This window comes from Aquarana catesbeiana, linkage group LG13 (assembly GCF_042186555.1).
Source record: "Aquarana catesbeiana isolate 2022-GZ linkage group LG13, ASM4218655v1, whole genome shotgun sequence".
In the NCBI taxonomy this organism is placed as follows: Eukaryota; Metazoa; Chordata; class Amphibia; order Anura; family Ranidae; genus Aquarana; species Aquarana catesbeiana.
In genome coordinates, this window is record NC_133336.1 from 22,585,313 (window position 1) to 22,601,722 (window position 16,410).

Genomic DNA, 16,410 nt, shown 5'->3' on the forward strand with positions numbered 1-16,410 from the left:
GGTTTTGTGCCCAGAGCTCAGCTTTAAATAAAAATGAGTATCCTGCTGTTTGGGGTTCCAAAACTGAAATATTGGTGGAGAGAGAGAGAGACAGAGAGAGAGAGAGAGAGAGAGAGAGAAGAGAGGGGGGAAGGGGGAGGGAGGGAGAGAGGAGGGAGAGAGACAGAGAGAGAGAGACAGAGAGAGAGAGAGAGAGAGAGAGAGAGAGAGAGAGAGAGAGAGAGAGAAAGAGAGAGAGGGGGGAGAGAGGGAGAGAAAGAGAGGGAGGCGAGGGGGGGAGGGAAAGAGAGAGAGAGGGAGAGAGAGAGGGGGGGAGAGGGAGAGAGAGAGAGAAGAGAGGGGGGGAAGGGGGAGGGAGGGAGAGAGACAGAGAGAGAGAGACAGAGAGAGAGAGAGAGAGAGAGAGAGAGAGAGAGAAAGAGAGAGAGGGGGGAGAGAGGGAGAGAAAGAGAGGGAGGCGAGGGGGGAGGGAAAGAGAGAGAGAGGGAGAGAGAGAGGGGAGAGGGGGGGAGAGGGAGAGAGAGAGAGAGAGAGGGGGGGGAGGGAGAGGGAGAGAGAGAGAGAGAGAGAGAGAGAGAGAGAGAGGGGGGGGGGAGAGAGAGAGAGAGAGAGAGAGAAGAGAGGGGGGGAAGGGGGAGGGAGGGAGAGAGGGAGGGAGAGAGACAGAGAGAGAGAGACAGAGAGAGAGAGACAGAGAGAGAGAGAGAGAAAGAGAGAGAGGGGGGAGAGAGGGAGAGAAAGAGAGGGAGGCGAGGGGGAGGGAAAGAGAGAGAGAGGGAGAGAGAGGGGGGAGAGGGGGGGAGAGGGAGAGAGAGAGAGAGGGGGGAAGGGAGGGAGAGGGAGAGAGAGAGAGAGAGAGAGAGAGAGAGAGAGGGGGGGGGGGAGAGAGAGAGGGAGAGAGAGAAAATGAGAGAGAGAGAGAGAGAGGGGGGGGGGAGAAGGAGGGAGAGGGATAGAGAGAGAGGGGGGAGAGAGAGAGGGGAGAGAGAGAGGGGGAGGGAGAGAGAGAGGGAGAGAGAGAAAACGAGAGAGAGAGAGAGAGAATGAGAGAGAACACATATAAAACAATCCTCCTCTTTTTCTTACAGGAGGAAACACGGACATCATGTATCGGGAGTGGTATAAACCAATGGTGTGGTTTTGGATCTTGGTCGGCTTGGCGTACTTTGCCGCAGTCCTGAGTATGATCGGAGACTGGCTTCGTGTGATATCCAAGAAGACGAAAGAAGAGGTATGTCAGCCGCTAACCAACACAGAGACATGAGACTTCCAATACCTCCGGATTACATTCAGCCATGTTTTATTCTGATATCTATAAACAAGCATTTCAATAGTCTTATGGAGCCATAAATGAGATTTAACTTTTGATTGCCAAGGACGTATCCTATAGGCGAAGTGGTCTCCAAACTGTGGCCCGGAAGCCAGATGCGCCACTTTCTTGCCTTTATCGCTTCCCAAAACAAGGCACTATTCCCAGACTGACACCATCAATAGGGCACATTGCTCCCACTGACACAATGAGAGGGCACCATTTCTCCTACTGACACCAAAAATGGGGAACTATTCCTTCCACTGACTCCAAAAATGGGAAACTCTTCCTTCACTGACTCCAAAAATGGGGCACTATTCCTTCCACTGACTCCAGAGATGGGGCACTATTCCTCCTGCTGATACCAATGATGGGGCACTAATCCTCCTCTGATACCAATGATGGGGCACTATTACTCCCACTGACACCAGTGATGGGGCACTATTCCTCCCACAGATACCAATGATAGGGCAGTATTCCTCCCACTAAAACCAGTGATGGGGCACTATTTCTCCCACTGATATCAATGATGGAGCACTATTCCCTTCCACTGACACCAAAGCAGTAAACTGGCCCATTGTTTAGAACGTTTTGGAAAACCCTGCTTTGGGCATTGGCCCCTCAACCTTAGACCAGGGCTTGGGCCTGTGAGCCACTACAGGAGGTTGGGTGGCCCTATGGGAGCTTGGAGGCACTGCGGGAGGTTGTGAAATCTGCAGCTAGCTAAGGCCTGGGTGGAAGGGGCCATGGCCTGGCAGTGGGCCAAGACCTGGTGGTTGGGAACCATTGCTAAAGAGTCTGAGTTGTTACCAGAACAGGAGGTGAAAGAATAACATCCAAAGGGGACAACTGTTCCGGTCCCTTCACTTTTAGAGATTTCCTCTCGCTTCCTGCTGCATCTTTGAGACAGGAAGTGAAGGGAAATCTCTTTAATGGGACACAGACAGCAAAATATAAACCAACAAAAAAGCACATTTGCTCTATATAAAAAATATTTGTACCACTAAAAATCAGGTAAAAAATAAAGTAGAAACTCTTTCTTGAAAACAATTATAAATTTAACTTACATGGTTACATAATCTGGTTGAAAAAAAGACACAAAAGTCCATCTAGTTCAACCAATAAAAGGGGAAAAAAATATCCTTAAAAAAAAAAAAATCATAAATCCTATATACCCACAATTGATCCACAACTTACAAGAGCACAAAATATGTATACACAAAGCACACATGGACAGAAAAAAAACATCTAAAACCTAAACTATATACCCACCCACCAGCAATTGTAAGCTAAATCAACCAGCTGCAGCTTGGGCCTGGGTCTACAGTATATATAAAAAATTGACACAACATTTGCATAGCCGTCTTTGAATTATCCCTGTATTGTGGCTAATATTTATTTATTTCCTATGATCGTTAGCTCCATCTAGTGGCCACAATGCGGCATTTTCCTGAAATATGTCTAATTAGGAAAATACTGCATTGTGGTCACTAGATGGAGCTAAAGATCACAGGAAAAAACATATTACATTCATTACAGGATTATTTACAATGGCTGTCAGAATGCTGCGATTTTTTTATTTTAATTTTTTTTTATCAATAGACTCTAGAGTCCTTTGCTGGAGTGACTCGGGTCAGTGCACATAAAATAAGATCACAAACAACTCAATAATGAAAGAGACGAGGAGCAATGCTGTGAATTATGAAATGAATGTTAGGTCTCCACAATACCCTACACAGTATATAGGAAGCGGATGGCACCTCCGAAGTAGATAGAGCTATACAAACACGGCCCTGCGTGTTTATCAGGTCATGTGATACGGACAATGAATTGTGCTGGGATAACATATGTTCTTGGTAAAGCCAGACAAAGATTTAATCAATCACCAATATAATAGCAAAGAGCTGGGGGAATATGAATACAAGGCGTTCCTGTTTATTTCAGGATCAGGTTAACCGCTTGCCGACCAACGCACGACAATATGCGTTGGCACAATGGCACGGCTGCGCAATTGGGCGTACAGGTACGTCCCCTTTAATACGCGGCGTTTAGGGCGCGGGCGGCCGCGTGCTCCGTGACCGAGCCCGCGGACCCCCCGCGGACTCGATGTGCGCCAGTGTCCCGCGACCGCGGGACACAATTTCCCTGTTCTGCCTAGTGACATGACAGAGATCTACTACTCCCTGCCATCGGGGGCAGTGATCGCTGTCATGTGAGTGGAAGCCCCTCCCCCCCACATTTAGAATCACTCCCTAGGACACACTTAACTCCTTGATCGCCCTCCTAGTGTTTAACCCCTTCCCTGCCAGTGTCATTTTTATAGCACTGATCGCTGTATAAATGACAACGGTCCCAAAATAGTGTCAAAAGTGTCCGATGTGTCCGCTATAATGTCGCAGTCATGATAATAATCGCAGATTGCCGCTATTACTAATAAAAAAAAATAATAATAATAAAAATGCCATAAATCTATCCCCTATTTTGTAGACGCTATAACTTTTGCGCAAACCAATCAATATACGCTTATTGCGATTTTTTTTTTACCATAATTTCGGATAATTGGTAACTTTGGATAAATTCATATTCGGTACGTTCACTAACAGCCAAATTTGAAAGAAAATTCCAAATATGTAATAATTATAATTATTATATATATATTTTATATATAATATATATATATAATATTATATATATATATATTATATATATATATATATATATATATAATATATATATATATATATATATATATTATAATATACTATATATTATATTATATAATTATAATAATTTCAATAGTTAGTTAGTTAGTTATTCTTTCGACTTTTTGGACTTTCGTTCTTTCGAATTTTCGGATTTTCAGATTTACAAATTGCGATCATAATGAATGACTTGAAAAAACAAACAAAAAAACAAAACAAACAAATGAAACAAAAAGGAAAACAAACAAATTTTTTCGGCAGTGCACATGTCTACTAGGAACGCCCACTCCTCCAGACTGACATCCCGCCACCAATACATTTTGATATTTGCGTAACGCCTCCCACTGCTTGCATCAGGACTGAGGGCTCTTGAGAGGAGTACTGAGGGAGGGTGTAATGTTTTTAGGAACCTATGTGCAGCACCCTGCTGGTCCCTCCCACTAGCCGTGATCTGCCTGCATTGCATAGAAAAGCATAGAGACCCAGTGATGACGTCATTGGCTTTAAAATAAGGTATGTCATGAAATCAGAAAGGTTTTTATTTAAAAATGTCATCAGCATGTTGAGGAAGTGGGAGGGAAGAACTAGGAAAGGCAAAGTGTAAGTAGATTAAACGTCAGCTTTAGATACAGAAAGGAGCATTCTCTGTCTTCTGTCCTCCTCGATTTTCCATTGTGTAAACGAGTAAAGCTGGCACTCTCTGTCTCCGCCATTGATTTTCTGGCACTTGGTATCTGCTCGGTCTCTTAGTTATAAAGCCCTTATTACATGCGGCAAGGATCCTTTTATTGATTCTGCGGGCCGCGCATTATTTGTACGAGGGAGCGGGAGAGTCTGGGGAGAGGTCCCTCCGCTCGCTGCGCGCAACGCTTATCTTCTGATTAATAAGCTCGGGCACGTCCCTCCAGTGCAGCATGTACACCATGACATGGAGAATCGGACGAGCCGGGAAATACTGCAGGGAATGGGAGCGTTCAGACTGCTAATCTGTTTATATCACCTCCTTGTTCTCTTATTACTCAACAGATGCGATCAAGTCAGTCACACACCTTACAACCTAATTGTACTTCTCACTGATCACCAATGTAAGGAGCATTCTTCCTACTGGTGGTCAGTAGGAAGAATGCTCCTTACATTGGTGATCAGTGAGAAGAATGTTCCTTACATTGGTGATCAGTGAGAAGAATGTTCCTTACATTGGTGATCAGTGGGAAGAATGTTCCTTACATTGGTGATCAGTGAGAAGAATGTTCCTTACATTGGTGATCAGTGAGAAGAATGCTCTTTACATTGGCAGTCATTGGGAAGAATGTTCCTTACAATGGTGGTCAGTGGGAAGAATGCTCCCTACATTGGTGATCAAGAATGCTCCTTACATTGGTGGTCAGTGGGAAGAATGCTCCCTACATTGGTGGTCAAGAATGCTCCTTACATTGGTGGTCAGTGGGAAGAATAAGAATGCCCTTTACATTGGGGGTCATTGGGAAGAAAGCTCCTTACATTGGTGATCAGTGGGAAGAATGTCCCTTACATTGGTGGTCAGTGGGAAGAATGCTCCTTACATTGGTGATCAGTGGGAAGAATGTTCCTTACATTGGTGATCAGTGGGAAGAATGCTCCTTACATTGGTGATCAGTGGGAAGAATGTTCCTTACATTGGTGATCAGTGGGAAGAATGCTCCTTACATTGGTGGTCAGTGGGAAGAATGCTCCTTACAATGGTGGTCAGTGGGAAGAATGCACCTTACATTGGTGGTCAGTGGGAAGAATCCTCCTTACATTGGTGGTCAGTGGGAAGAATGTCACTTACATTGGTGGTCAGTGGGAAGAATCCTCCTTACATTGGTGGTCAGTGGGAAGAATGTCACTTACATTGGTGGTCAGTGGGAAGAATGTTCCTTACATTTGGTGGTCAGTGGGAAGAATAAGAATGCCCTTTACATTGGTGGTCATTGGGAAGAATGTCACTTACAATCTTGATCAGTGGGAAGAATGTTCCTTACATTGGTGATCAGTGAGAAGAATGTTCCTTACATTGGTGATCAGTGGGAAGAATGTCCCTTACATTGGTGATCAGTGGGAAGAATGATCCTTACATTGGTGATCAGTGAGAAGAATGTTCCTTACATTTGCGATCTTTGGGAATAATTGCCCCTTACATTGGTGGTCAGTGGGAAGAATGCCCCCATATGAATAGTTAAAAAGATCGTTGGTGTCGGTGGTTACTTATCTGAGAAGAAAAAACTGCTTGTTGCTCAAAGGAACCCCTTTGCAACCCATGGCAGAACCCTGGCTTGACAAAGGCTGGTATAAAGTGCCCTTTCCTTCCAGGGTCCCCAGAGAATGAATATAAAACTAAGCTAAAGCTGTATTGCCATGATCCCCCTCATATTTGGCTCTCAAATATTTGGACAAAATCTAATTTTTGTCTCTTTATTCAAATAGATATGCTCAATAAATGCACAACAAGTTTACAAAAAGTTGCAATAAAATATAATGTTGCCATGTAATTAGAAGTTCATGTGTCTTCTTTTTGTTTAGGTCGGAGAAATTAAGGCTCACGCCGCAGAGTGGAAAGCCAACGTGACTGCAGAATTCCGGGAGACCCGCAGGCGGCTGAGCGTAGAGATCCACGACAAACTCCAGAGAGCGGCCACCATAAGAAGCATGGAGCGCCGGAGACTCGGGCTAGACCAGAGAGCCCACTCCCTCGACATGCTTTCTCCAGAGAAGCGCTCAGTCTTTGCCGAATTAGAAAATGGGCGTTTCAAGGCCTCGTCCCAAGAGAGCATTAACAACAAGCCTAACAACCTCCGACTCAAGGGGGTGGAGCAGTTCAACGCTTTACACGCTCAAGGCCTTTCGGAAGACAACATCGTCAACAGGTTTGGCTCGAACTCTTCCAAGCTGTCCAAGAGGAAAAACAAGGACCTGAAGAAAACCCTCCCAGAGGACGTACGGAAAATTTACGAGAACTTCCGGAAGTATTCCGTAGACGAAGAGAAGAAGGAGGACGACCCAGACCGGCTATCCACCTCGGACACGGCGACTCTCTCCGACTTCATTCAACACTCAATCATCGAGAACGGCTCAGTACCTTGTGAAACCAAAGACGAGGAGCACGAGAACAAAGCATTACTTGAAGAACGCAACTAACGGGGCACGCTTAAGGATGATTGCTCTGTCATGGCACGACAAAGCTGTGGGCTGCAGTTTGGGAGTGACTATGAACTTCTCTTCACCATTCTGGAGCCCAAAGTTGGTCGGCACGTTGACAAAGCAGTGACCTTAGACCCCTTCTGTGCTGTAGGGGGTCAGCCGTCCATTCTCTTGCCTGCTCCTCCAGCACGGAAGGGGTTAACCCATCGCCCCGATGTAAAAACTTTTGTTCACTAAAAAAAAAAAAGAAATCCGACAACAATCGGTAACATTAAAAGGAGTTCTTGAGACATGTGCCTTATGCGGATTTTTTCAATTACTTGGAGCTCTGTAAACTGCATCATCGGTGGAAATATACTGTGCCATAACTGACTGCCAAAAAAATAAATAACTACATAAAAACCTACAAAAATGAAACAAGGGATCGACAACTGGAATGGTCACTTCGTATGTAAACCTCAGAAGATAGCAGAGTGTGGTCGGAATATTAAAGGAAATATTTCAATGCCGACGCGTTTCACACTTTAATTCAAAGACAGTATGTGGGGTCTTCTGGGCTAATAGGAAGTAACACATATATGCATTTTAATTTTTTTTTGTGGCACATGGGTAGAATAAGGAACACACAAAGACAATATATCTCATCTTTCTAACCTCCAGATTGGGCCGGTTCTGTCCCGGCCATAATAACATCAGCAGCACACATCCAGAATCAGTTCGCCATCAGCTTTTTAACAGAAAACGAGCACTGTGGCAGTTACCATTACCAATGAAAATACCAGAAACTGTGACAGCGCTACAATTTAGCTGTAGACTGCGGCATTTCAACGCCTCCCCCCGGTGAAATGGAAAGATGTCAGTTTTAAACAGAAAACAAGCGTTGACCGTGGTTCCTTTTTTTTTTTTTTTTTTTTATATCTTACAGACACTTTATATTTTCGGAAGAAATTTCAGCTCTCAGTGCTGTATAAGATGGCAGCAGAGGAGCGGCTTGCATGTGGTTCAAGGTCGCCCCGTGCCTGATAGGGCTGGAATAGACCCGCGGCATAGAGACAATGGAGACATTCATGTGCGATTCTCAGGGCTTTGTGTCCCTTCTGCAAAAGGATTGGACGGGCACCGTACTTAATCAACCCAAAAAAACACTCTCGAAAGTTGAAAGTGCACCAAGGTCAAAATGAAGGAGAGGGGGGTGTGGAGGAGGGAATGATTCAAGTGCTCACCGCTTTGTGCCATTTTATTTTGTAACTTTTTTCAAAGTATTTTAAAGTTTTGATTTATTTGTTGCATTGCTTGATAGGCCATTTTGTTTTTGCTTTTTTTTTTTTTTTTTTTAAACAGTGTTTCTTGACAATTTTTCTACAACTTTAGGGCAACTTTGAAATCTCTGGATGGAGTTTTCTATCTGCACATATCTGTCTCCGTGCCCTTTTTTTTTTTTTATTTATAATAAATAGATACATGTCAATGTTTCGCTTAACTATGAGGAAATATGGCCCCGGGCTGAGAAACTCTAAAGTTCTCCAGAATTGCTAAACTAACTTTCCCCAGGCAACTAAGTATTGAATGACCCCTGGCTTTGTCTTAATAAGACATCTTTGTGTACAATGCTCCTCTGGTCCCTGATGGCAATATTGAATATCAGTAAACTGATTTATTTAGATTGTTAAAAAAAGAGCCTTGTGAATACATGGGAAGTAATGACAAAAGAAGAAAGTACATAAAATATGGCCATGCAAGACTTTAAATGGGAAATCTGTATTTAGAGAGGACTGCTGGCATCCTTCTGAAAATAGAAGATGATTGCCGAGTAGGGATGCACCTGTATTTAGAGAGGGCCTGCTGGCATCCTGAAAAATGGGATATGCCAAGTAGGAATGCATGGAGTGATTTTGGTGAAATAGATTTTGCAGCAAAATTACAGATTTTGTCTATGCCAAAATTTCCTTGACAATCGTCTCAAATTTTGCCATATGGAATGCTTAGGGGAAATTTGATTGAAAAAAAAAAAGAACAAATGGCTATCTCTAACCCTAATGCTAACCTTAACTTCAATGCTAACACTAATTCTAACCCTAACTCCAACCCTAATGTTAACCCTAACTCTAATGCTAATACTACCCCTAACGCTAACTCCAACCTTAATGTTAACCCTAACTCTAATGCTAACATTACCTCTAACGCTAACTCCAACCTTAATGTTAACCTTAACTCCCCCCTTAATATTAACCTTAAATCCAGGGGTGTTGCTAGGTCTACAAAAGATCTGGGGCTAGAGCCCATAGCAGCGTAGTAAAGAAAGTCATACGCTTGGGCAGGCATACACATGTATATACAGTAATATACGTGTGTGTGTATATATCCCCAGAGAGCCCCCCACTTACATCAGGGTCCCCAGAGAACCTCTCCTTACATGAGGGTCCCCAGAGAGCCTTCCCTTACATCAGGGTCCTCAAAGAGCCCCCCCTTACATCAGGGTCCCCAAAGAACCCCCCCTTACACCAGGATCCCCAGAGAGCCTCCTCCTTACATCAGAGTCCCCAGAGAGCCTCCCCCTTGCATCAGGGTCCCCAGAGAGCCCCCCACTTACATCAGGGTTCCCAGAGAGCCCCCCTTATATTAGGATCCCCAGAGAGCTTCCCCCTTAAATCAGGGTCCCCAGAGAGCCTCCCCCTTAAGATCAGGGTTCCCAGAGAGCCTCCCTCTTGCATCAGGGTCCCCAGAGAGCCCCCTATTTACATCAGGGTCCCCAGAGAGCCTCTCCTCTCCTTGGAGTCCCATGCAGAGACTCGGGGCTATGGGCTGCAGATTCGGGGCTATAGCCCTAAAAGCCACGCCCTAGCGACGCCACTGCTTAAATCCCTAATGCTAGCCCTAACTCACTGGAATACGAATCACTAACCCTAACTCTAATGCTAACACTCTCTCCAACCCTTATGTTAACCATAGCTCTAACTCTAATAACCCTAAGGCTACTTTCACATTGGGGCGTTGGCGGTAAAGCGCCGCTATTTTTAGCGCCGCTTTACAGCTTTTTTGCGGGCCTTTTCGGCCGCTAGGGGGATGCTTTTAACCCCCGCTAATGGCCGTAAAAGGGTTAAACGCGCCCGCAATTGCCGGCACTTTGAGGGCACTGCCCATTGATTTGAATGGGCAGGGACGCTGTAGGAGCGGTGTATACACTGCTCCTACAGCACCTCAAAGATGCGGCTTGCAGGACTTCTTTGGCTTCCTGCCAGCGCACTGCACCGAGTGCTTTCACACTGGAGTGAGAGGAGAGGCTCTTTACAGGCGCTATGCAGGCGCAAGTTTTAGCGCTATATTGCCTGTAAAGCGCCTCAGTGTGAAAGCAGCCTAACCCTAAAGGTAACCCAACTTTAACCCCAAAACTAGCCCTAACTCTAACCTAGAGCTGCACGATTAATCGTTAAGAATCAAAATCACGATTCTTTTCCCTTCCCGATCCTTAAAACAGCATTTCACGATTCTTTTGGTGCAGAGAGTTCTCGCAGCTGAAAAAAAAAAAAATCCAGGCAGCCAGCCAAGTATCTCCGATAGGTATAAACAAAGTAACATTTCTTCTTAGATCAAAGGGATGAACTTCTGCCTGTAGATGAGGGAAGTTTAACCACTTAAAGACTAAACCTTTTTCTGGCACTTGCTGCTTACAAGTTAAAATCAATATTTATTGCTAGAAAATTACTCAGAACCCCCAAACATTATATATTTTTTTTTTAGCAGAGACCCTAGAGAATCAAATGGTGGTTGTTGCAATATCTTATGTCACACTGTATTTGTGCAGCGGTCTTTCAAATGCAATTTTTTTTTAAATACACTTTAATGAATAAAAAAAAAACTAAACAGTAAAGTTAGCCTAATTTTTTTGTATAATGTGAAAGATGACGTTACGCCGCGAGAATCGTGATCTTTATTCTAAGCGAACAAAAAATCGTGATTCTCATTTTAGCCAAAATTGTGCAGCTCAATTCTAACCCTAAATCTAACTCTAATGCTATCCCTAACTCTCATGTAAAGCCTAACTCTAATGCTAACCCTAACTCCAGCCCTAATATAATTCCTGACTCTAATCCTAATGCTACCCCTAATTCTAACCCTAAATCTAACCCTAACTCTAATGCTAACCCTAACTCCAGCCCTAATTCTAACCTTAACTCCAGCCCTAATTCTAACCCTAACTCTAATGCTAACCCTAACTCCAATGCTAACCCTGAATCTAATCCTAATGCTATCCCAACTCTAATCCTAATGCTACTCCAACTCTAACGCTAATTCTAACCCTAAATCTAACTCTAATGCTAACCCTAACTCCAGCCCTAATATAATTCCTAACTCTAATCCTAATGCTAACCATAATTCTAACCCTAAATCTAACCCTAACTCTAATGCTAACCCTGAATCTAGTCCTAATGCTATCCCAACTATAACCCTAATTCTAACCCTAAATCTAACTCTAACGCTAACCCTAACTTCAACCCTAATGTAAAACGTAATTTTAAGTCTAATGCTAACCTTGACTTTAACCCTAATGCTAATCCTAACAATATCCCTAATGCTAACTCTAACCCTAACTCTAATATTAATTTAACTCTAACCCTACAGCTAACCCTAACTCCAACCCTAATGCTAACTCTTCTTTGTTAACAAAGCCTGATATGATAATCATATCACTTTTTTGATAAACAAAGGGAAGGGTTAGAGTTCCTCTGTTCTCCATGACCTTACATCATGTTTCAAGCTAAGAGAGGCCATTTTTTGGCACAAGAAAAGGTCCAGAATACTTGAAAGGAGCTTCTGCAACCCCCGGGAGCCATTTAAAGCCCCATGTTGCTCTTAAAACTCCACCAAAAACCATCTTAAAGTATATGTAAACCCAAGAACAAGTTTGTAACATATTGCAGCTAACTAGTCATTAGATGTGGTGACTTTTTTCCTTTATTTTCACCTGGTGATCCTGCCAGTAACGCGCTTCCTGTCTCATACTTATATCCCTCACTCACCGTACTCACCAAGGAGCAGTGTTTTCAACTTAGGCCAGGACTATGGACCATCTTCCCCTCTTCTCTTCTTTTGTCTATAACAAAGGGGGGGAGGTGTTCTGTAGGCCAGAGAAATAACTGAGAACAATTTAACTGATAAGAGTGCAGCACAAGCAGAGACACGTGAAGTTTTCATTTCACAAGATTTCTGGCAGGATCAACTGGTAAGCAATGTGATCTTTAAGAAAGCAAAAGGGAAGCAAACAAGTGGAGTTCGTTGCTAGGGTTTACATACACTTTAATTCTGTCTCTCCCATTCATGCCAATACATTTCTCCAAAACGGCGATTTTTAGCTGAAGGGTCAGGATTTCTTGACACAATTTCGGCAAAATTAAAATTCTCTATTTTACTCTAATAACTAGCTGTCATGTTCATTCTTTGACTTTCATCGTTTGTGTCATTCAATAACCCAGAAGAAAGTATGCCGTTACGGACCTTTTGATTTTTTTACAGGTGCGCATACTTTCTCCAGATCGGTAACTCAAAAAGTCTTGAAGCCAAGGGGTCAGCATGACAGCCAGGAAACTAGCATTTTCCCGAAGCAGATCAGATCTCATAATTATCTCACGGCAGGTTTCCGTTGTGCGTGAAGGCTTAGATCACCTCCCGCTATTGGTTTACGGTGATGCGCACCTCACTGCTCAACAAGTTCCCGTGGATTCTTGTCTAATTTTTTTTGAAACAATGTTTCCCTGAAGAAAGAACAAAATGATCTGAAAATTCTACTTTCATGCCCTGATCACCCACAGTTACCATCTGGGTAAAAAATTGGACGCACATTATGACTTGTAGGTTGACCGTTGAAGGAATTCTTTGCTCTGCCCATTCAAAACAAAGTTTAACAGATCCCTAACCGGTAGCAATTACTTGCCTTTCTGATACTTCCCGGTATGGAGAATCATGTGACTCATTCCATGTGACAGTGCTGGGCCAATCACATGGGGAGTCCATAGCCCCATGTAAGTCCGTAACCTGGAAGAAGTATGCCGATACGGACCTTTTGATTTTTTTTTACAGGTGCGCATACTTTTTCCAGATCCGTAACTCAAAAAGTCTTGAAGCCAAGGGGTCAGCATGACAGCCAGGAAACTAGCATTTTCCCAAAGCAGATCAGATCTCATAATTATCTCACGGCAGGTTTCCGTTGTGCGTGAAGGCTTAGATCACCTCCCACCATTGGTTTACGGTGATGAGCACCTCACTGCTCAACAAGTTTCTAGGATTCTTGTCTAATTTTTTGAAACAATGTTTCAATGAGGAAAGAACAAAATGATCTGAAAATTCTCCTTTCATGCCCTAACCACCTACAGTTACCATCTGGGTGAAAAAATTGAGCGAACATTATGACTTGTAGGTTGACCGTCAAAGGAATTCTGTGCTCTGCCCGTTCAAAACAAAGTTGAACAGATCCCTGACCGGTAGCATATACTTTCTGCTACTTCCCGGCATGGAGAAGCATGTGACTCATTCCATGTGACAGTGCTGGGCCAATCACATGGGAGAGTCCATAGCCCCATGTAAGCTTCAATTCCAATGACACCCAATTTAATACAGATCCTTAAATCGGTAGCAATTACTTGCCTCTTGGATACTTCCCGGTATGGAGCAGCATGTGACTCATTCCATGTGACAGTGCTGGACCAATCACGTCACATAGGGAGTCCATAGCCCTGTGTAAGCTTCAATTCCAATGACACCCAATTTAATACAAAGTAACAGATGCTTTACCGGTAGCAATTACTTTCTCTCTGATACTTCCCGGTATGGAGAAGCATGTGACTCATTGACAGTGCTGGACCAATCACATCACATAGGGAGTCCATAGCCCCATGTAAGCTTCAATTCCAATAAAAACCCAATTTGATACAAAGTAACAGATCTTTAACCAGTAGTAATTACTTGCCTTTCTGATACCTCCCGGTATGGAGAAGCATGTGACTCATCCCATGTGACAGTGCTGGGCCAATCACATGGGGAGTCCATAGCCCCATGTAAGCTTCAATTCCAATGACACCCAATTTAATACAAAGTAACAGATCCTTAACCGGTAGCAATCACTTGCCTCTCTGATACTTCCCGGTATGGAGAAGCATGTGACTCGTTCCATTTGACAGTGCTGGACCAATCACGTCACGTAGGGAGTCCATAGCCCTGTGTAAGCTTCAATTCCAGTAACTCATAGTTTACACAAGACTTTTTCTTTGTTCCCAGTAGCTGAACTGAGAGTCGGGGGTAACGAAAAGAAGGTAAGTAGGATGAGGAGGTCTACATTAAAGTGAATGTGTTGCATGGGCAAAGCATTGGCTAACTTTATGGTCCTCTTAGCTGCTATCATTGTACCAGCTGCCTCAATGTCCAACCAAATCTGAACTCTCCTTAGCAGTTAGAACCAGAGGAGGGTGGAGAAGGCTTCATGCACATGGATGGTTTGAGGCACAAATACGCTCTAGCATAAAAACGGTGCAGTTTTCTGCATGTGCAGCCTGCTAAAGAAGTGACTGGCTGTAGGCGGCCGTACTCGGGTAAACACTGATTGCATACAGCCATTTAGTTGTATGCATCACCCACAGGTCTTTGGGGTATGGAAAATGGCGCCATTTTTTTAACTAGAGCAGTTTTGTGTTACAAACTGTTCATGAGAATAAGTCCTTAAATGTGAACCTAGGCTTTGCCTGGATGCAGCAGAGCAACAGGTTTGCCTTATCGCCCCCCCATTCCCAGCTGCATATACTCATATTCCCTTTGCTCTCCTGTTGCTCCGCTTACCTAACCGGACTGGAGAGCAGAGGCTCTGCGTAAGCCCCAAGTCAGGACACCATGTGACAGCATTGGGTGCATGAACAGCCAATCACCAAGCACCAGCCCTGTTACTTATGAGGAAGGGGGATGAATCACATGCCCCCCCCCCATAGCTAAAAAGTGTTGGATATGTCAATTAGCTACTGGCAGCCAAACATAGGGGTGGAAGTGTAGATGAGTATGTGCAGTTGAGAATGGGAAAAGTAAGCTTTGCCTTGCATGGGTAAATCACAGATTCACTTTTACATGTGATGGATCTGTGAAACCACCTATAAGGATAATTGCTTTTGGAGGGTCCATTAATGCTCAAAGTTGTATTTTTTAGTTGGGCTTTTCATGCAATAATCTCTTCATCCATTGAGAGTGCACATCTCATCAACAGACTGGGAGAGTTCACATTGCTAGCAATTAGGAGCTGCTTGAGCAGATTTCCCCAGCATGGCTTCCTTAAAGGGAAACTGTAGGGTATGTTTAGTGGGCACCTAAGTTTTTTTCTTAAGTAAGGCTTGTAAGGCTTACATTAAAGTGGACCTGTCATCAGATACACTATATTATCAAAAGTATTGGGACGCCTGCCTTTACACGCACATGAACTTTAATGGCATCCCAGTCTTAGTCCATAGGGTTCAATATTGAGTTGGCCCACCCTTTGCAGCTATAACAGCTTCAACTCTTCTGGGAAGGCCATCCACAAGGTTTAGAAGTGTGTCTATGGGGATGTTTGACCAATACTCCAGAAGTGTATTTGTAAGGTCAGGCACTACTGATGTTGGACGAGAAGACCTGGCTCGCAGTCTCCACTCTAATTCATCCCAAAGGTGTTCTATCGGGTTAAGGTCAGGACCCTGTGCAGGTCAGTCAAGTTCCTCCACCCCAAACTCGCTCATCAATGCCTTTATGGACCTTGCTTTGTGCACTGGTGCACAGTCATGTTGGAACAGGAAGGGGCCATCCCCAAACTGTTCCCACAAAGTTGGGAGCATGAAATTGTCTAAAATGTCTTGGTATGCTGATGTCTTAAGATTTCCCTTCAATGGAACTAAGGGGCAAAGTCCAACCCCTAAAAAACATCCCCCCACACCATAATCCCCCCTCCACCAAATGATTTGGACCAGTGCACAAAGCAAGGTCCATAAAGACATGGATGAGCAAGTTTGGGGTGAAGGAACTTGACTGGCCTGCACAGAGTCCTGGCTTCAACCCAATAGAACACCTTTGGGATGAATTGGAGCAGAGACTGCAAGCCAGGCCTTTTCGTCCAACATCAGTGCCTGACCTCACAAATGCGCTTCTGGAAGAATGGTCAAACATTCCCATAAACACACTCCTAAACCTTGTGAACAGCTTTCCCAGAAGAGTTGAAGCTGTTATAGCTGCAAAGGT

The 16,410-nt window shown here is 44.0% G+C and overlaps 1 protein-coding gene across 1 annotated transcript in view; it reads left to right on the top strand.

Annotated features, from left to right (window-relative positions):
• KCNK10 (potassium two pore domain channel subfamily K member 10) overlaps positions 1-15,636 on the top strand; it is a 90,630-nt gene extending 74,994 nt beyond the window's left edge. The window contains exons 5-6 of the mRNA XM_073610342.1: positions 1,089-1,231; positions 6,553-15,636. Coding sequence (XP_073466443.1) covers positions 1,089-1,231; positions 6,553-7,167 — 758 coding nt within the window. The 3' untranslated portion in view covers positions 7,168-15,636. The remainder of the gene's footprint in view (positions 1-1,088; positions 1,232-6,552) is intronic.
• The last annotated feature ends 774 nt before the right edge of the window (positions 15,637-16,410 follow it).